Source organism: Procambarus clarkii, chromosome 20, assembly GCF_040958095.1.
Source record: "Procambarus clarkii isolate CNS0578487 chromosome 20, FALCON_Pclarkii_2.0, whole genome shotgun sequence".
Taxonomy (NCBI): Eukaryota; Metazoa; Arthropoda; class Malacostraca; order Decapoda; family Cambaridae; genus Procambarus; species Procambarus clarkii.
This window is the reverse complement of record NC_091169.1, coordinates 36,520,324-36,540,830: the sequence shown is the minus strand read 5'-3', so window position 1 is coordinate 36,540,830 and position 20,507 is coordinate 36,520,324. Positions and strand designations below refer to the sequence as shown.

The window sequence follows — 20,507 nt, the reverse complement described above, 5'->3', positions numbered from 1 at the left end:
ACACAGTATTTGCACTAACATGACTGCATCAATGAGAAAAATCCATAGGAGCTGTGTTGAGGATTCAAACCTATGAGGTGGGTGTCCCCAGGCACATGCCCTAGATGACTAGACCACAACATAATAAATTCACTTTATTATGTAGTTATGAATTTCATATGGGTTGCATCCCTATTTGTCACTGGTGGCGAAGACTCGCCCAAGCCTTGGTTCATATTAGATTTGTCATGGCTTAACAATATATTTCCTGTTAAACATAACAGATGGCCCCTCTAAGTGTCTGTGGAGCCTGAAGGGTAACCTGTGTTGCTAATTGTTCTTAAGTCTCAATTGCCATACTGGTCAGGGGCGTTCAGCAGCCAACACTGTGGCAGCCAATGTGAAAGTGTGTTATGACTGGGGAGTTTGTCTTAGTCTGGATGTTGCTTCAGCACATCACACTTTGCATGATGCTCTGATCTATCTTCATTCAAATGGCCTCCCATTAGTTATTTTTTAGGAGGTTCACTTTTTCCCCGCATCTGCAGTAATGCACTCTGAGGAGGGTGTCACTTCTGGATTCTCAAGATTTAGTCTTAAGCGCAGACAATATCTTCAGCATATCGGTCTTGCTTGCAGATGGTCTTTCTCACTACCATCCAATTTTGATGGAGACGGAGTCAGATGTAGCGTCCTTTCTTTGGATATTCAAGCTGATTCATCATCCACAGGTGGGCCTGTTCACCTCAGTATGGAACTAGAAGCCTCTGCTTTAAGGGGTCATTTCCCTATGAAGATGCTTTTAACAGTGGGTGCTTATTGCCCGAGCTAGAATCATTGGATTTTCATTTTTCTGTTCCCTCGAGCAAAGAATATTCTTCCTACATTAAGCTATAGAGCCAATATAAATCATTTTTTGTCAGGAAACATTGCGACCTAGTAAACATGAAACAAATCCTGTAATTCTGTATTTAAAATGGGGGATGAACGAAACATGCAATTTAAACAATATTCTTTGTATTTCAATATAAAATAACTATGCAACAAAAATATACAATTACCAAAACTACATACGAGGAAGTTGCAAGCTTTTACAACATAAGCCACCCAAAAACAGTACCAAATACCAATGTGATAGTCATGACAAAATTGTTTTAAGTATTCAACAATAACAAGTTTATCAAGCAGGCACAAGAACAAAGCTTTCATGGTATTGTGCTTAAACTTGGTCAATGATGTGGTATTATATTTGGGTACAGAGGCTAGTTTATATCTAGCTTATGTGGCTTTGAAGTAAATACATTAAAATTGAGCCTTTTACTTAGCCATTGCTGCCTGAAGAAACAGGTATGGCTTTATGATACCGTACAAAAATTATACATCTCTCAGTAGCTTCTTCAGGATATATCTAATGCAAGTTACACAACAAAGGAAATTCGACAATATGACTTAGTGATATCACTATTCTCGTGCAACATCTTAAATAAAAAAATATGAAATTTTATTAAATACTAAAGCCTGGCCTATGCTATATTATTTTGGAAGTTTAAAGGGAATACAATAATGTCATGTTAGGAAGATTAATTTATAAGCGTGCTCAAAATACTGAATATTAGTTTTAGAATTCATGATTCAATGCATCTTGTTTATAAATATATCATTAATCATATAAAAATACAATTTACTGCCACACTGCGTAAACAAATTATACCCATAAAACTGATTTTCAAAATCGACCCCCCTAATAAAAACAAAAGAAATCTCTTTAGAATTATGCCAACTTAAGTGCATTAATATATCTATTCTTGCTAACCTATCATTATCACAGCTCTAACCTTTTTTACCTTTACCACCATCAGTTACTTCATCCTTCATAAACTTTATCCTGCCCTCCATGCCAGCCTCACGAACCATTTCATCAAGCTTATGCAGATCTTTAAGGGAGATTTGACCACTGCCTCGTTCTGCAACGTTTACTTTCTGAAATAGGGAAAATAATAAGTTATTGGTATTATATGGACTGTACTTCCTTGCCAATGTAACATATAGTGGGTCTCAAACATGTAGCCTATCGCCTTGTTTATCCTAGGTCAAAACGGGAGGAAAATAGTGATACAAGACCGACAAGTTGTGAAGTGTCAGCAGTACACTGTACAAGACATCTTGCAATATACTGTGTGTCAATATGGGATAGTAAGCCTCTTAAATAATTTTAAGACTGTTTTTAACTGTATAAGGAAAGAGGTGTGAAAGTGGGAAATCTGGCTAATAAATGGGCGATAGTGGGGGTAGGCAAGCTGCCCGACTGGCCAGCACTATGGTGCATATATATTACCTGCTTCGGGTCAGGTTTCCAGCCAATCATGTAGATAATTTGGAAGGTGGCTGTAATTCCTTCCTCTTTCCCATACATCTCTGTAAAGAACGGTTAAGTTACTAAGCAAAATTTTGTCATTAAAAAAAAAAAAAAAAAAAAAAAAAAAAAAACTTGCATGGTTTCAATACATGCATCTGTATAGTAACTGATTAATAAGTGGTTCAAATTTGCTATGAATAGATATAAATGGACTGTGATAGTTTGGCTACATTTTATTTTGTTGGGCCGAGTATTACACCAGGGTAGTCGTTCGTGGTGCACCTAGCAACCCTCCCCGAGTTTGAGCAGCCTATCACATGCAGTTTCGGATCTTTTTGGAAGAAATTTGAAAGCCAAAAAATGACTGCCAGGAGGTAGAGCATTGGCTGGCAACCAATAGAAGAAAAATTCAAGCATCTAAATGTGTGTGTTATATGCTTTCTCTTTGATTATCAAAATTATCAAATGAAATTTAATAAAAAAAATGTCCTCTGGTATCTATATCACTTGTGTACACGTGATAAGTACACAGCTGAAGGAGCTGCTGCACGTTATACCATAATCCAGGATGGTGGATAATAACGACACGATGAGGTAGTGTTGCCTCTGCCACGGCTGCTCTCCTGGACCACTGGTACAAGACCTCGAGTAACTAGTGTAGGATATGTATCTATCCAGATAGGATGAGGCAACACTGGTGCCATTAGTTATTACTTATGGGTAAATGACATTAATTTAAAGATGAATTAACACTGAAAATTTTGATGCAACATTAACTTGATATTACTGGAGCATTTTTTAACTGCTGAAAATATATTCAATATGATACCAAGTAATAATCCACTGCTAATTCACATTAAACAAAGGGACAAATGCCTTGTCTCTAGTTAGACGACAATATTCCTGAAGAATAATGCAAACATTAATAAAACCTAACTAAATTTAGATTAAACTGCAAAAGCACAGATGCATGTGGGCAGCTTTAATATAAAAAGTAAATGTTACATTACAACCACACATTCTGAATTCCTCTTGCCTATGCCTCGGGGATCAGTTATTCAACCTCAGAGTTGTCTTAAGAGTTGCTATTCACCTTGATAAATGGCACACGCAGCTAAAAGGGTGTCACGATGTAGGTGAGATTTTCGGCTAATGCCTGCATTATTTTCTGCCATCCCTTGTAAATCCCTCATCAGTTCAAATACTGAAGGGTAACCCACAATTATTTCATCTACATCCTGAAATTAATGATAAAAATTACAATTCTGCTTAAAATTTGTTGCTTGTGCAAAACTTTACATGCAACGTCAAAACTAAGATATTTAGCTAGAAAATTGTTCTCAATTGGTAACTATTTCCATCCCCAACCAATTCTCATATCTTAAACCTTTCAAGGAAACACTAAATAAAAATTTATACTGTAAATATTTTACATGGTGATAAAAAGATTGAGAAAATGTTTATTGTTTATCAAATGTAGTTCATGTTTTACAGCATTAGTTTAATATATCAAAATACCAATTTTTCTTTAAATTTGTTAACTGAGCACATGGTATTTATAGTGAGGAGCTAAAAGACACTGAACACAACTTTTAAAAGATTCTACATTAATACACAAGCCTGAAATACAAACACAGGCTGTTAGCCAAATTTGGATATGAATGATAAGAACAAAGCTACTACAGAAAGCAAAATGCTTACAATGGTGAGCATGGTGAAGCCACACTGGTTGAGAAGGCCTCCAATGTCACGAATCTCCGTAAATGGCGATACATGGGGAGAAAACCCCTGAAAGAAACAAAAAAACATTGACATACTCCTTTCCAGTACAGTATTGTAACATCTTGATAGTTTGCTACATTTGTTCATTCTGTCCATTCAGTAACTACTGCCTTTACATATACATACACATACATACATACATACATACACATATACATATACATATACATATACATATATATATGTATATATATATATATATATATACACACACACACCTGGCAAGGAACATGTGCTTCAAATGTGATAGACAAATAAGTACTGTACTGTAACCCCACGATTATCCGGGATTCGAACATCCGGAAAACGCCCTTATACGGCCAAAATCGTGATCGGATAAAGTTGTCACAATATCCGGGCAAAATGGCCACAGGAACTGGATAAAAGCTGGTTTGGCCGGGTGAAAATTTGGCCATACCGTATTAATCCCATCTGTGGCTCTAGACACATGGTGGAGGAGGGGGTGGGGTGGGTGGGAGGGTGGGAGGGGAAAGTCGGGAGGGATCACCTGGGTACAGGAATTACCATTAATTTTAGAACAATTAATCATAGTCAAAAACAACTGAAATAAGTACTAGTAATTATGTAATAACAAATAAGTTTCCTAAAAGCAATGTGCACAGGCTGAAGTTTCTATAAAAAAATATTGTGAGTTTTTTCCTCCTGGCGGCCTACTTAACGTGCTATAGCTGCCCCAAGTGGACCCGTCCAACACTGGTCAACCCATGTGCTCCCGTCCCTCGTGTTATACCACAGTGCTGCGCCATTAGTGAAAATTTTTTTAAATAACTTTTTTATTTTCATAGTAACTTTGAACATTTTTGGCCAAGACTGTCTGGTAGCAGCATCAATCATTCTGGAGGTGTTAAGAGGAAGAAGGTTGTCCTAGCAATTAGACAAGTTATGTGTTGTTCAACAAGTGAGGCGCCACAGGCAAGCCAAGCGCCTTCGACAAGTGAGGCGCCACAGGCAAGCCAAGCGCCTTCGACAAGTGAGGCGCCACAGGCAAGCCAAGCGCCTTCGACAAGTGAGGCGCCACAGGCAAGCCAAGCGCCTTCGACAAGTGAGGCGCCACAGGCAAGCCAAGCGCCTTCGACAAGTGAGGCGCCACAGGCAAGCCAAGCGCCTTCGACAAGTGAGGCGCCACAGGCAAGCCAAGCGCCTTCGACAAGTGAGGCGCCACAGGCAAGCCAAGCGCCTTCGACAAGTGAGGCGCCACAGGCAAGCCAAGCGCCTTCGACAAGTGAGGCGCCACAGGCAAGCCAAGCGCCTTCGACAAGTGAGGCGCCACAGGCAAGCCAAGCGCCTTCGACGAGTGAGGCGCCACAGGCAAGCCAAGCGCCTTCGACGAGTGAGGCGCCACAGGCAAGCCAAGCGCCTTCGACGAGTGAGGCGCCACAGGCAAGCCAAGCGCCTTCGACGAGTGAGGCGCCACAGGCAAGCCAAGCGCCTTCAACGAGTGAGGCGCCACAGGCAAGCCAAGCGCCTTCAACGAGTGAGGCGCCACAGGCAAGCCAAGCGCCTTCAACGAGTGAGGCGCCACAGGCAAGCCAAGCGCCTTCAACGAGTGAGGCGCCACAGGCAAGCCAAGCGCCTTCAACGAGTGAGGCGCCACAGGCAAGCCAAGCGCCTTCAACAAGTGAAGCGCAAGCAAGCATATTCAACAAGTGAGGCACAAGCAAGCGCCTTCAACAAGTGAGGCACAAGCAAGCGCCTTCAACAAGTGAGGCACAAGCAAGCGCCTTCAACAAGTGAGGCGTCACAGGCAAGCCAAGCGCCTTCAACAAGTGAGGCGCCACAGGCAAGTGCCTTCAACCAGCGAGGCTTCACAGACAACCCAAATGCCTTCAACCAGTGAGACTTCAGCAGCTGGCAGTCAAAACTAACTTTGCTTAATGAACTATACAGTAATTTTAAGTGTTAATTTTAGTGTTGTGTTAGCATAGGTTACGTAAATTGTTAAGAATTCTTAACTTCAAGATGTGTGGCATCAATCAAGAAGACGAACACCAACAAGGTAAGTTGAGGTTTCTAGTTGAATATTTAATAATTATATGTGGCAAGGCAATTCAAATTATGTTGTTTTGTAGTATCTTGGTTATCTTGAGGTTATCTTGAGATGATTTCGGGGCTTTTTAGTGTCCCCGCGGCCCGGTCTTCGACCAGGCCTCCACCCCCAGGAAGCAGCCCGTGACAGCCGACTAACACCCAGGTACCTATTTTACTGCTAGGTAACAGGGGCATAGGGTGAAAGAAACTCTGCCCATTGTTTCTCGCCGGTGCCTGGGATCGAACCCAGGACCACAGGATCACAAGTCCAGTGTGCTGTCCGCTCGGCCGACCGGCTCCCCAACTATAAAAATAGTTGGAAATGGTCACTTTTGGACTCTTAGGTGAAAAAGTACCATTATCCGAAAAATGTGATAATCCGGCTGGGGGTCCTTCCCATATAGTCCGGATGATTAAGTGGAGACTACATACAAGTTTTTAGCAAATGTTATTTGGTTTTAAGTACATGTAGAAGTAAACTTACCCCTTCCCTTTCTAGCTCCGCTAGCACCAACGATGAACGAAGCTCATATAAAGTGTCTCCTCCAAACATTGATGCTAAAAACACTCCATCATTTGTCAACACTCTATGAACTTCCTTTAGGCATCCAGGAAGATTATTTACCCAGTGAAGGCTGTGAAGAGAACCGTACCATTGGTTAATATCCAATGTCTTCTGGCAAAAGTGATTCAACATCTCAAGATATGCTAATGGAATGATGTACAAAGGGAACAATCATGAATTTAAAAGTCTTAATTAATATTACTGTATTTTAAGGTTTCTAAAGATCAAAACCAAAACGGCTTTTAATTTTTATTAACTTGATTCACTGAATTGTGTACAAGTTGTGTAATAAGCAATATAATAGATGTCCTGTTCTAAATCCATAATAGGGAGGCATACACAAAAGGGCAAACAAGCCTCTTATGATTTATAGCACATCGTATTTTGACAATGGGTATTTGTATGTCAAAATGTGTTGTACAGTACTGTACTTTTCTATGTTATGTTGAATGATGGCACTCAAAGTTTAGCATTTAATATTTTGGTTACTAAATTGTGTCTTTAAAATGGCCAGCATGAACAAAATGAATTTATGTAGATAATAAGTCACAATAACATGGCTATAACAAATAACCCAAACCCCAGCACATGAAATGAAAGTGATGACATTTCAGTTATCCTGGACCTTTCACCTCACTTTCCCTCTTGCCTTAGACCAACACACACTCCCTCTCCTCCATCACTACGGACCAAAACATTGTCACTTTCACATCATTTCTTATGTGGGTTGAGTTAACATTAATTTATTTTGAAGGAAAGACCTAATATATGTTTGAGTATGCAGACAACGAGTCACAATAATATGGCTGAATATATGATGACCAAACCACACAACAGAAAATGGAAAAATGGCAATGTTTCAGTCTGTCCTGAACCATTATTGAGTCTTGTTAAGTCATTATAAAGTCATAACATGACTGTATACAATGTGAACATTGTATATAGTACCTTGTGAAAAGATGTAGATTACCTCCCAAAATTTGATTTTTAATACACACACATATTGGGCCTTTCTTTCACCTTCACTCAAGCACTATGGCACTGTAGTAATTTTCTCCATTCATTTTGTATTTAAACCAATCTTAAGTTACAAAAACAAACAGAAAAATGTAAACAAAAATTTTATTTAACTTACTTGAGATTTGAAATAACCAGATCAAAAAAATTGGACTCCAGTGGAAATCTTTGTTCTTCATCAATTATCAATTTAGTAAATCCAACATTTTCTGGCGTCTGCGCAGTTTCCAACATTGCCGGAGAAAAATCACTCATATAAAGATGTTGTAATTCAGCCTGTAAAAATATTGAAAATTAAAAAATATTGTAATTTTAGGATTACTGTACTTCTTTTTCTTAGATAAAAATAAAATAATGAATAAATTCAAATAATTTGTTTGTACAGTACTACACTAATTCTTATTAATTTATGTGGCACTCTCCCTTCTAAACTAAGGGAATAGGCAAGCACTACGGTTAAAAATTTGTAGTAATAAATATATTGTATACTGCACACCAAGTATCTGCCAACTAAATATGAATATAATAAAAATGCATACTGTAAAAGAATTGTTGTTACTGATAAACAATGTTTAACCAAATAAATTGGACAATTCATATTTACATCTGTAATATTCTTGGCGACAAAGCCTCTTCCACAGCCCAGGTCTAAACCAGTCTTCAATTCACGTTTTACATCCAAAATACGATCTGACAAACGATAGCCAACCTGAAAGAGTAATAAAAATGTGACCTTGTCTCCATGGTAAAATTTCTTCCTTAAAAATGGGCAATTAAATAATTCCATGTTAATTCGAGTACAAGTCATAGAGATACAACGCCAAATGCAGTTATGATGCTACATATCGTATCTTGGTTCATTATGCCCCTTATAAATTTGAAATAGTTATTCAGACTGGATTAACAAATAAACAAATTTAAATAATTTAAAGCAGCACTGAAGGAGCCAAAGATAAAAAGACTAAGATACCAGTACAAAATAAAGTGTACAGTACTCCCCACTTGAAATGGACAGATTTTTACAAGACCCTTTTGCAGCAACTTAAGTTTAACTAAACGGAACACACTTCTAGGCTAGATCCTCAGTTCAACAGCACCCTGAAGTGAGAAGGCAAATCCAACACCATATCCAGCACCCAGGCAGATTCTAAATGAGCAGCATTATGATGGGAGGTAGAAGAATGCACACCCTGTGGCTATGATTCATACAACAGGCTGCAAGCAGCCGCTTTCAACAGCCTGGTTGACCAGTCCAGCAACGAGGAGGTCTGGTCGAGGACAGGGCTGATGGGACATTAAGCCCCGAAATCATTGCAAGGTAACCGCAGTTCAAGAAATGGAGCAGGCGAGACACTGACACCTTTACAAAGTATGAGAGGTTCTGCTCTACAGGACACAATGGTGTTAGGCATCCGCTAATATGCCTAGACAAGTCACCTCATTAAGATATATTACTTTGTTAATATTGTAATTAAATTTGTATGAATAGACACTAAAGCATTTTTGCCATCAAGTTGATAGTTGTAATAAACAAAATAAATCATTTCAATAAACATATTTGATGATAAATGTACATGAATAAGTTCTTTAAAGTTAATACAATATGATAAGCATTTATATTTGATGTTCAGGTCTAATACTGTACTGTACAAGTTTTAAACCTCAATAGAGACCAAATTTAAGTGAATTAAAATAATAAAATCTTATAGATTTGTAATTAAACCAAAGTCCTACCTCCTCCTTCAGATAATCATAAATGGCAACATCTGGATCTCTAGCAGCTCTCTCCCTCTGTAGTAACTTGCTGTGGCGATCAAAAACATTTACAGCACCGTTTTGCTTTTGAGCGGCAAAGCCTGAAGTGTGAATCCTGAAGAATTGATTATCATCAGGAGAGAACATTAAACTAGTATGACTACATAGCACTTGGAAGGAATACGAGGACAAGGAATTAGGACACGAGGTTGGAATGAAGGTCACCAGGAAACCTATGTACACAAGTTATATCTATGCTGCTAGGTGGATAATATTATAGCAAAATATTGCAAACTTACCAGAAAATGTTGACCAGACCACACACTAGAATGTGAAAGGACGACGACGTTTCGGTCCGTCCTGGACCATTCTCAAGTCGATTGCGAGACTTGGGAATGGTCCAGGACGAACCGAAACGTCGTCGTCCCTTCACCTTCTAGTGTGTGGTCTGGTCAACATACTTTAGCCATGTTATTGGGACTCATCGCCTGCATATTACCAGAAAAGTTATGATGGGACAAATGTAATTCAACATTCAAATTTAATTGATTACAACAACACGTGTTGGTTGAATACACATATCAGCAAAAATAATACAATACTGTACTATAATACTTTCAGATTAAAGCAACATTGTGCATGCAAAATTATTTTCTTGTAAATTATAAATTAATATCAAAATATTCGGTATTAGAATATTGTACTGTATTCAGGTTATTTTTACTTTATGCACCCCATACCCATCCCGTGGGAGTGGTGGTGGAAAGTGTTACAGAGGCACATAATCGGTTTTGTGACAGAAATTGCAGCATTTGTTTTGTGAAAGTGCATGTACCATAGGCCAAATACTACCATTTGGCCTATGGTACAGCTATGATACGCCAAAACACTTGGCGTATTAGTGGCTTTAGGCACTGTACTTATCTTACTTATGAATCCTCCACTGGTCATGTACCGAATGCTTGTATGTACTCTTGCCTACATAAATATTATTTTTGTTATTAATGATACAAATATGGAGGAAAATCTATCTCTTATTTTGTTTTGTGGGTAAACATGAAGCAAAGTAAGCAAATCTACCATAATATGATCTAATTATGTTAGATTAGGTGATAATATCGTCAAATATATGAATAGATAATATTATTGTATAAAAATTAAGACCCCAGTCAACCTACAGATTTGCGGATTATAATTTAAAGTATAAAACAGTATATTACCACAAACAAATGGCTGTGCTTATCCCAATATAAATGATATATACAAATATGATGTAACAATTGAAAAAAAAATATACACACAACAAATACAATGAAAACTCTAGAGGCTAAGTGTATTTTAACATGATCAATTGAAATACAGTATTAAAAAAATTACCTTTTAATAACTGAAGCAAATCCCCCTTGTCCAAATACTGGTAATACATTTCTCCAGCAGGCACAAGCACAGGAAAATGACAAATGTCTTGCGATAGGGAGCATCAAATATTTTGACATAATAATTTCTTCTGTGGAAGAAAAAATAATTTTTCCTGTATTGATACCAATGATGCAATGAAAAACTCTTATTCAGGCAGTTAACATACAAATATTTAGGGTTTATACTGAAAATGGAAACACTAATGTAATGTTACATTTAGATTTGTCAGGCTATGCTCTTATGTTTGTAATTCACCAAAAATATCCCATAAAGATTTGTCTTAATGCATTTACACTCTTATATATTTGTATACCTTCCTACATGCTAACCTCTCTCACATTACAAGGGCGTGTGAGAGCTCTCAAAGGTGCCTAGTGGCTGAGTGGACAGCACTCAGGACTTGCAATCCTGGGGACCGGAGTTCGATCCCCGGCAATGGCGGAGACAAATGGGCAGTTTCTTTCACCCTGATGCCCCTGTTACCTAGCAGTAAATAGGTACCTGGGAGTTAGACAGCTGTTACTGCTGCCTCCTGTGTGTGTACTCACCTAATTGTGCTTGCATGGGTTGAGCTCTGGCTCTTTGGTCCTGCCTCTCAACCATCAATCAACAGGTGTACAGGTTCCTGAGCCTATTGGGCTCTATCATATCTACACTTGAAACTGTGTATGGAGTCAGCCTCCACCACATCACCTCCTAATGCATTCTATTTGTCAACCACTCTGACACTAAAAATGTTCTTTCTAATACCTCTGTGGCTCATTTGGGCACTCAGTTTCCACCTGTGTGAAAAAAATTATGGTTGATTGATTGACAGTTGAGAGGCGGGCCGAAAGAGCAGAGCTCAACCTGCATGAGGACACTGGACCAGACACAAAGCTTCAGAAGACTAATCTGTGAGAACAGTAAACACAACAGTCCTTTGGTGTATATAATTATTTTTAAAGAACATTGTGATTTTTTTAATATACTTTCTAGCAATCAATCCAGGCAATCAATCGAGCATTCTCCAGTGTCTCCGAAGCACCACTATAACCCAGCTGTATATTGCCAACCTATTGTGACTAAGCATAAAACTATCCTGAGGTTGTAAGGTTCTTGCATCAAGATTTAACCGAGTTGCATAGCTAAAAACCTACAGCACTGGAAAACTAAATATAAGTTAAGCATTTAATTACAGTATAAATGTTATTTATAGAAAATTTATCAGATACTACAGATTCTTTTAACATTATATTTACAATCCTATACAGTACAGTATATAAGAAGTAACTCACTTGTTGCAATAATAGAAGAGGCAGTTTCTCATTCCCGAATTCAGGAGAAACTTCAAATGTGTCTTGTAAAATATTAGCAGAATCTTATCAGCAGCTCATTAATCTTGATTAACACTCCTCTTCAGCAAGATGTTACAATTTCTTAACTTCCTCTAGTACTGAATATTACATTTTGTCTTGCAACAGATTATGTAATCTTGTGCATTCTTTGTACATACAGTACATAGTAATTTTGTAGGGGTAAAACTAATACCGAATGCTCAAATTTAAGCCATAAAATTAAAAAATTGTACATGTACCATATTATATATATATATATATATATATTGTGTATATATATTGTATATTATATATACTGTATATATATATAGCACTTTAACCAGGCTTGGTAATTAATAAATAAATAAAAGTTGAGACCATAGTATCAATACTCATACATGTGCAACAATCATAAACGCATATAAAACAGTCATCAATTTACTTTTAATTAACTAAACTATGCTTAAAAAAACACTCATTGGTACATAGACTACTCATTATCACAAACATAAAATTAAAATAAACATCAACTTTACAGTAACAAAGTGAGGCACAATCTGCATGTTTCCGACTTAGAAGAATCCTGAAAATACATGTTTCCATAATGTCCATTTGCAAGTCTTGCAGAAATAAACTAATAAACTACAAACTGGCACAGTGCAGCAGTCACAGAAATAACAATACAGTACAATTAGATAAAACCCTATTCTGTTAATGCCAATGATGTGAAGGGCATTGGAGATGAACATCCATCACTTCATATTTATTTTTACTATATTCACTTATGCTTTCCACTTGTCAGCCGCTTCTTTACGAGCATCAGGCACTAACTGGTTTTTCATTCCTCCTATCACAGTACCAGCAGCTTCTGATGCTAAGATTATTGGCTGCATAACAGTGGGTGGTATTTGTCGAAGGACTCCTCCGATGGCTCCTGATACACCTTTGTGTTGATGTTCCTGTGTAGCCGCTTGCACAATTGCTGAAGCTGTCTCTCCAATACCATCTCTAACAACTCCATATGCGGTAGTAACTCCCTCACGGATATCCTGTGGGTGACCACTACGTAATCTATATCTATGATGAACACTGGGACCAGAAGATACCATGTCATACATTGTCTCTGCAGTTGACTGAATGAATCCAACAAATCGTCCTGTTAAATCAAGAGCAGCATGTGCTGATGAAGTCGTAAAGGCTGATGTTCCACGCTGAATACCACGAAATAGTCTACCATCTTTCTGATACTGCTCAATTGGCAATAAGAATAAGTCTCTAACACCACCAACCAATTTGCCAACAGAATGCATTGGCCCAACACCCCCTAAAACAGATGGGAGTTGATTACGTCGAATGTCATTCACCCATTCGTTAGTAACGTACTGAATCAATTTGTCCATTCCCAGGAGACCTGATTTATGAACAATACTCTTTAAAGTCAATTCAGACTGATTAAGTTGTCCTAATCCAATTATAAGTCCTATAAAATAACCATACTGAGAATGAATATCTACATGCTTGCCATGGTAATCAATCTTTATAGGCACATCAGGAGAGAACACAAATGATTTAAAGTACGTTGGAGAATTTTCATCAGCCTTGATACTTTTTTCCTCTGTATCAGATACGGGTGATTTTTCTTCTAAGTTAACAAGGAGTTGTTGATTATCTGTAACACTAAGTTGAGCAGCCTGATTAATATTTACAGTCATTATCGGAGCTTGCACCAAAGTAGATGATTGCGGTCGTTCTTCCTCTCCACTTTCTCCCTCCTTGTCAGATGCAAGAAGCTCCTCAAAGAACTGAAATAAAAAAAGAAGTGCATCTTGATCTACATGAAGTCTAATGGGTTGCAAAGAGATCTTGAGACTAGTTTCTTGAGGTCCATGCCGTCCATCAGGTCTTGTGGTAAGAGCCTTCACCTGAACCATATTTGCATGAGCTTGACGTGGACATGTCTCTGATGAAAACTGATACAAGAACTTATTTATCTTGGAAGAAGCAAGCTTATCTTTTATTTCTACATCATAAATGAGAAGAACATTGCGGGATGCTTGTTGAGCAGTTTCAGGATAAATCTCGTGCTGAAAACGAACCTTACTCAACTGTAATTCAAGAAGAGTGTCATGTTTCCGACCTGGGCCTCCAACTGCTTGCCACACCATTCGAGACTGTTGGTGCGGACTATGGGGTGGAGATTTCTTGAAAGTTGTAGGAGATACGTGCCTATTTGAAAAATGAACCTCACTAGCTCTTACTGTTACAGAGGGTTCTGTTGCTATATAAGTCTTCTGAGGTAAAGATGTTTTGGATGGATAATTTCCACAAACAGAGTCTGGATTGCCATTTGAATCACTGATAGTAACACGACGCGTCTGCAGAAGTGTACCTTGTGATGGTTTCTTAAAATCAGAACCACCATACATGTGCCACACGACTGTTAACTCTTGAAGAGTATACTTCATTGATGCAGCAGGGAAGTGTTTAGGAGCCCTGAGTTGATCAACTTTACCAAGAGGAACAGTGAAGTGGTTGTCAATAATGATAACAGGATCCTGAGTCAAGATACGCACCTGAGGTTCACCAGATGGAGACTTTATTCCTGTGCCAGGTGCGTCATCAAGAATACAAAACTCTTCATCAGTACCAGAGCTATATTCCTCAAATGGATTATCCAGTTGTTCTTTCTGTGCTTCTTTCAAGGCATATTCAGTGTCTGTCAATTCAGTTTCACTAGCTGCCTCGTCTTTCTTTGATGTATCTTTTTGAACAGTTGGCACTGTTACTGCAGTTTGCTTCATGTTATCATCTGGGAAGAAAAACACTTCAACTCCTTTCTTCAAATACAGAGACGGATCAGCATCATCATCTTCATCACAGGAAGATGTTGAAGGTGTCGACTCAATCATGGCATCGTCCATCATACCCCTAACCATCTCCAGTTGCTGGGAATCACTTTCTCTCATCCGTGGGTTGAAAATAGTCTCTTGAGTTTCAGGTTTCATAGTAGCACATTCACTGATGGGAGACGACGTTGCACTAGTATTGTAAGTGCTGGTAGGTGCAGCAGCTTCTGTTGAAGGCACCGATGATGCTTCTTTTGTTAGGTCTCCATCACTGGCCAGATAAATCATGAGCTCCAGCAATGCTTTGCAAGAATCTGCACAAGTCCGAATGTGAATCATATTATTAGATGCCAGTAAATCAATTTTAGGTTTCTTTTCTTTCATATCTTCCACCATTCTTAAACACAACTCAAAGACCCCTAAATCAGCCACACAAATGTAGTTTTTCTTTAAGTCCACGTTACGCACAGAAAGTTTATCAGATAAAAATAGAGCTGCATCTTCAATAATGAAATGTAAAACATTTGCATCACTGGAAATTGTTAAATTACTAGAAATAGAGCATGCATCAACAGTTAACATTGCTCTTAATGGCAGGTGTAGAGGACGATAATCCAGAGCGCAGCCCCATAGGTGAAAGTTCATTTCTGTGACAACATCTGGAAGCACATATCCTGCAATAGGATAATCTTGAACATCAAACATATCTCCAAGTTGTGTGACCCAACTCTCCGGACTTGTACACATATAATGACGAAGAGTAGCTCCTCTCATGCAACCAGCTAAAATAATAGTTTTCAGGTTCCGAGTCAAATCAAAATCCATTTTTAATGCCAAGGTGATTTGATCTTCGCAGTCTTCACTCTTGCTGATTCCTGCACCTAACTTTGTTATAACACCATCATCATTAGGGTAAAGTATAGCGTCTAACCGAGAGGTAGAGAGGGGAGACTCGGGATCTAATATTACTGGACGGTCAGGAGTAATATTGGCCGCTTTGTGATATATATGCCCCTTGTCAGCCCAGATGCAAGTGTATCCCAAGTCTGGACTTCCTTGGTAACCAGTTGTAGCAAATATTGTTCCTTGTTCAATGACTAGCATTACTTCCCCATGCTGTCCTGGGAGCACATTGTTCTTGGCATCTCTGTATGGGGTTCGTACACTGGCCACAGCATGACCCATTGAGAGTTTAAATGCCACAGTTGTTTGTTTCTTGTTCTTGCTTGGTTCATGCTGCTGTTGTTGCTGCTGCTGATGCTGCTGCTGCTGCTGCTGTTTAAGTCTTTGCCTGGCTTTGTGCTCATACACTGAAAAGAACTGTGAATCTCCTTCCTCTTCACTATCACTTCCAGCTGCATTTGCTGAAGTACACATAGTAAACTGTGTTGTGCTTTGGTAAATACTTTCATTCATAAACACTGAGGCCAAGTCGAGCCCACCATGAGCAACACCCAGGTTGCGAGTGCTATGACTTGCTGGTTTGGGTGCCGAGGGTTCCCAAAGCAAGAGGTCTGACACTAATCTATTATACACCACTTCATATATATGTTTTGAGGGTAATAGTAACTGTGCATTAGGTAAATGAATATCTATATGCAACTGAACATTTTTAAGTATATTTTCTATAAATTCTAGAACTTCTTCCTTGTCAGCAGGAATAGTAATTTCTCCAACATCATCATCTCCAGCTTGCTTTGTAGCAACTTTTCTACGGCTAAATGGGTTTGGTTCTGTTTCAGTTACTGCTTCTAAAAATCCCATCATAGATTTGGTCATGATACTTTCTTGTCTAGGAGCTTCGTCTTCCAGAGACGTCCATGGCTGAAGCGGATGAACCATTACAACAACACGAGGAAGATCAAACCCTCTTTCGGCACCTTTACTAGAGCAGGCTTGCAGCAGCGAAATTGGAGCATCTTCTTCTCGCTCTTGAAAATATGCATGTATATCACCACTTTGAATCTCAAAATTACTGTAAGGCATGTGAGGATCTAGGTTGGTAACAAACTCAAAATCTTGTAATACCAATGACAAGACATCTTTTCTAATATTTCTCTTCCACCATGGCACTCTGTCCATATTAGATGTAGGTCTTAAATCAGGTATTGGAAACCTAAGTTTGACAGTTAAGGATGTTGAAGAAACTTTAATATTGACACGTGTTTCTGGATGCAAAGTTGCATCATCAAGAGTTTGCTTAAAGCAAGCTTGATTGTTTAAATAACTAGGTGGAAGCTCTGGGGAAAACATTTCTTCAGCAGCCTTTGTACACACTTCTTGCCTATTAATTAGAGCACTAATACGATCTACAATAGACATGTCAATCTCTGAAACACAGTCACCCAGATTAACTTTAATATCTAATTTAGGTTTGCTGATCCTCCGGGTCCTGCCAGTGGGAGTCATATTTTGAGACTGAGAAATGCTTACTTTAAGTTTGGGTTCAGTGGCTCCACTGTAAATAGCTTCTGTTGGTTCCTCAATCTTTTCTGTGAACAACAGTAAATCTGAATATTCTATCTTTACTGGAGACACTGAAGAATCCACAAGGCACTCAAGTATTTCAGCACACCCTAAAGACATATTTACACTCATTTCCCACTTATTTGTGGAGCTTTTCTCATTTCCTTCCACAGTTAATGGAGCTGCCATAAATCTTAGATGATTAATTTGGCAGGCTTCATTGAATTTTTTCCTAGCTTCTTGAAATGCATTAAAACTATAGCCAAATAACCCATGCACACCTAGAATTGTAAAAAAGTCTTCAGATTTTGCTTGCATTTCAGCTACTGATGCCTTTGACACCATATTTGAGTTTTCTACAGATGTTGTTAGAACATCTTCATGGAGAACCACAGCTGCTACACTGCTAATTTGCACTCTAAAATGAGTTACAGCTGCTGAAGGATCATGTGTTAATCTGCTACCACTATGCTCACTCTTTTTTCTTCCTGATCCGCTGATAAAATGATCTCCCATCATCACTCCAGCACCTGTATAACGATATGGTGTGGCCGACACGCTAGCAGAGGTAGACCTGACTGTGCTGCAAGACATGTTCGAACTGAATGAGCTATCCATATCCGAGCAACCCGACAGCTGACTACTCGACATATTTTTCGCAAGTCCTCCACTGCCACTACCCATGGGGACAAATTCATCATCACTGTCCTCTAGAGGAGCATTTGACCAACCCTGATGTTGATTCAGCGCATGACTGGACACAGGTGGTGTTCTCAACTCTCTGAGAAGCTCATTTTCAACTTTCCTGAAATCATTTGGATCCATAGGTTTCTGCTTTCCCCCTACCATCCTAGGCACACTGGGTTCCAATTCCAACTTGTCTGGAGATGCCACACCTTCTGAGAGCTCTAGGAGTAAATGAATCTGCCTCGGAGATAGAAACATGATAAGTGATCCACAGACCATTCTTAGTTCTACTTTAGGTCCCATGACATCTGCTTGTTTTAATTTTAAGCTAATTTCTTGTGACCCAGTAAATCTTGCAAACAGAATTGGTTCCATAGGAATGCTAGAATTGGTGATCAACTTACGAACTGTTTTCTCATGATTGTATTCAAATTTTTTATCTTCAGCAGGAGATGTTTCTGCAGTCTTAAAAGAATCACCAGATCCAGAGCCCGAGACTTTAGAACCTGACTCTGGAGATGAATTTGATTCCGATGAAGGATTTATTGCCGACTTTGCTTTAGACTTTGCAGGGAACTCATCTGTGTACAGAGTTAAACCTTCAATATGAAACTTCTTCGATGCAAATGCTTGTTGTTCATATCCTGGTTTACCTGTTTCAGTTGGAGTAGTTTTCCCTAGTCCAGCTTCATCAAAGTAATCTATCTTGCTAATTCTTACTTCTAAAGAAACGCCAGACTGACTTCCTTTTGGAGTATGCTCTAATCTGATAATTGTGTCAAGAAATCTAACCTTAATTCTATTAAGTACAGTATCTATTGCCTGAGCAAAATGTTCAATGCCCTCAATTATCTGACTAGCATCTTTATCTGTAATACCTTCCATCTCACTCTCTTCTTCATGGTGATTAAGGCACTCCTGAGCTATTTGCATGGAAGTTGTCATGTTCATTGACTCGATCATCGAGTCCACCATAGATATGTCCTCGGACATTTGTTTTGGTTCTATAGTCACCATCAGCCCTGAAACTTCAACAAAGCAACTTTCAGAGAGCAAGGCATGCCATGGGATGGAAACACAAATCTCACCAATGTACCCATCCACGAACCTGAGAGGAAGATTGAGCTGGTCAGCTACTTCATTTAATGCACCCATATCTAATGTTAATTCCTTTATAGTTCCAGTTCCATTGTACAAGTCGACGGTCAGCTGATCCAGACTGAGCTTCTCCTCCAGAAATTGTCCAACATATCGCTGAAGGAGGTATCTAATCGCCCTCTTCTTGATGGCATCCGACCACGGGAAGTACCACGGCATCTTGGAGAAAGTTTCTAACCCTAGTCGGAACATAGCCACTATATTTCACTCTCCATCCTGCAGTATCTTTGTTGTTGAACTACGTCGCAAGTAAACAAGGCCAGGAGTGCTGGAGCGACGCTTACACTCGGGTCACGCACACGCTACACTTCAAATGACGATATACGCACTCCACACAACACAAACACCAGCAAATTTTCTAAACCACCATCACAAAACGTGTGTGATAGCTCGTGGAGGGGATAAATGTACGAGACCAGAGGGTAGGGGAGTGTGTTTAAGAGTGAGTGCGTGAGGCTGACATAGTCTCTCAGATCACAACAGCTGTTCCAACAATGTTCACACCGATCAATCAGCTGATTCGCGTTAACCACATTTTTACCAATAGTTTTCACACCACTCGGTCTCTGAACGTTAGGGAAGCCGGGGTAAAAATATGGCACCAGTGGTGTGAGAGGTGTGGAGAGGTCGGAGCCGAGAGCACGTACGGGGGCGAGGATAGGGTAAAAGTAAGACTTACCAGGGACGAACCCGCCGTCTTCAGCTGCTTTACCCAACTGAATTTTGGACGGGTTTATTTTTCTGAATGAATATTTATTATCCTCTACCCATTTGTTTTCACTTTAAAATCTTCTTTCCATTAAAACTGGTGATCAGCTTCTGAATGAAAGAAATCCTATAACATGTGTTCAATAATTGTTTATATCCGTGTATACATTTGACCAGTGATCAATAATAGAGAGTCAACTACTCACCCAATACCTAAATGATTAATTAAAATATGATAGCCACTTCATCTCTCATTGCGAGCATATATAACTTATAATTTCTTGTTAACAAAAAATTGGGGTGATCAGATATTAATATAATGATGGTGAAACTAGTGTATGATAATATATATATTTCTTGGCTGTGTATTATCTTGTCTCCGAAAGAGTTGTCAAAGGTTATTT

General features: G+C 38.9%; 2 protein-coding genes across 4 annotated transcripts; both read right to left on the bottom strand.

Moving 5' to 3' along the window:
* Window positions 1–979: 979 nt before the first annotated feature.
* Window positions 980–20,225, bottom strand: LOC123755334 (arginine-hydroxylase NDUFAF5, mitochondrial). 3 transcript variants are annotated; one of them, XM_045737869.2, is made up of 11 exons: window positions 20,075–20,158; window positions 12,200–12,445; window positions 10,881–11,010; window positions 9,483–9,618; window positions 8,353–8,457; window positions 7,867–8,024; window positions 6,651–6,801; window positions 4,037–4,123; window positions 3,429–3,573; window positions 2,315–2,394; window positions 980–1,959 (listed from the first exon to the last, which is right to left on the bottom strand). In XM_045737869.2, the coding sequence occupies exons 3-11, from the start codon at window positions 10,997–10,999 to the stop codon at window positions 1,810–1,812; spliced, it is 1,131 nt and encodes a 376-aa protein (XP_045593825.1). In that variant the 5' UTR covers window positions 11,000–11,010; window positions 12,200–12,445; window positions 20,075–20,158; the 3' UTR covers window positions 980–1,809. The 3 variants fall into 3 exon arrangements, with proteins under 3 accessions (XP_045593825.1, XP_045593826.1, XP_045593824.2); XM_045737870.2 differs by lacking the exon at window positions 12,200–12,445 and having other exon boundaries at window positions 20,075–20,225; XM_045737868.2 differs by lacking the exon at window positions 20,075–20,158 and having other exon boundaries at window positions 12,200–12,462.
* Atg2 (Autophagy-related 2) lies at window positions 12,200–20,066 on the bottom strand. The gene has a single exon (XM_045737860.2). The coding sequence runs from the start codon at window positions 19,585–19,587 to the stop codon at window positions 13,021–13,023; it is 6,567 nt and encodes a 2,188-aa protein (XP_045593816.2). The 5' UTR covers window positions 19,588–20,066; the 3' UTR covers window positions 12,200–13,020.
* Window positions 20,226–20,507: the final 282 nt, after the last annotated feature.

Coding starts and splice junctions, on each gene's coding strand:
- LOC123755334 (XM_045737870.2), bottom strand. CDS start 10,999: ATGTCAAAATATTTGATGCTCCCTATCGCAAGACATTTGTCATTTTCC. Junction 8,025..8,352: donor TCGCCAAGAATATTACAGAT/GTAAATATGAAT, acceptor ATATTTTTACAG/GCTGAATTACAACATCTTTA. Junction 4,124..6,650: donor CGGAGCTAGAAAGGGAAGGG/GTAAGTTTACTT, acceptor TGTTTCTTTCAG/GGGTTTTCTCCCCATGTATC.
- Atg2 (XM_045737860.2), bottom strand. CDS start 19,587: ATGTTCCGACTAGGGTTAGAAACTTTCTCCAAGATGCCGTGGTACTTC.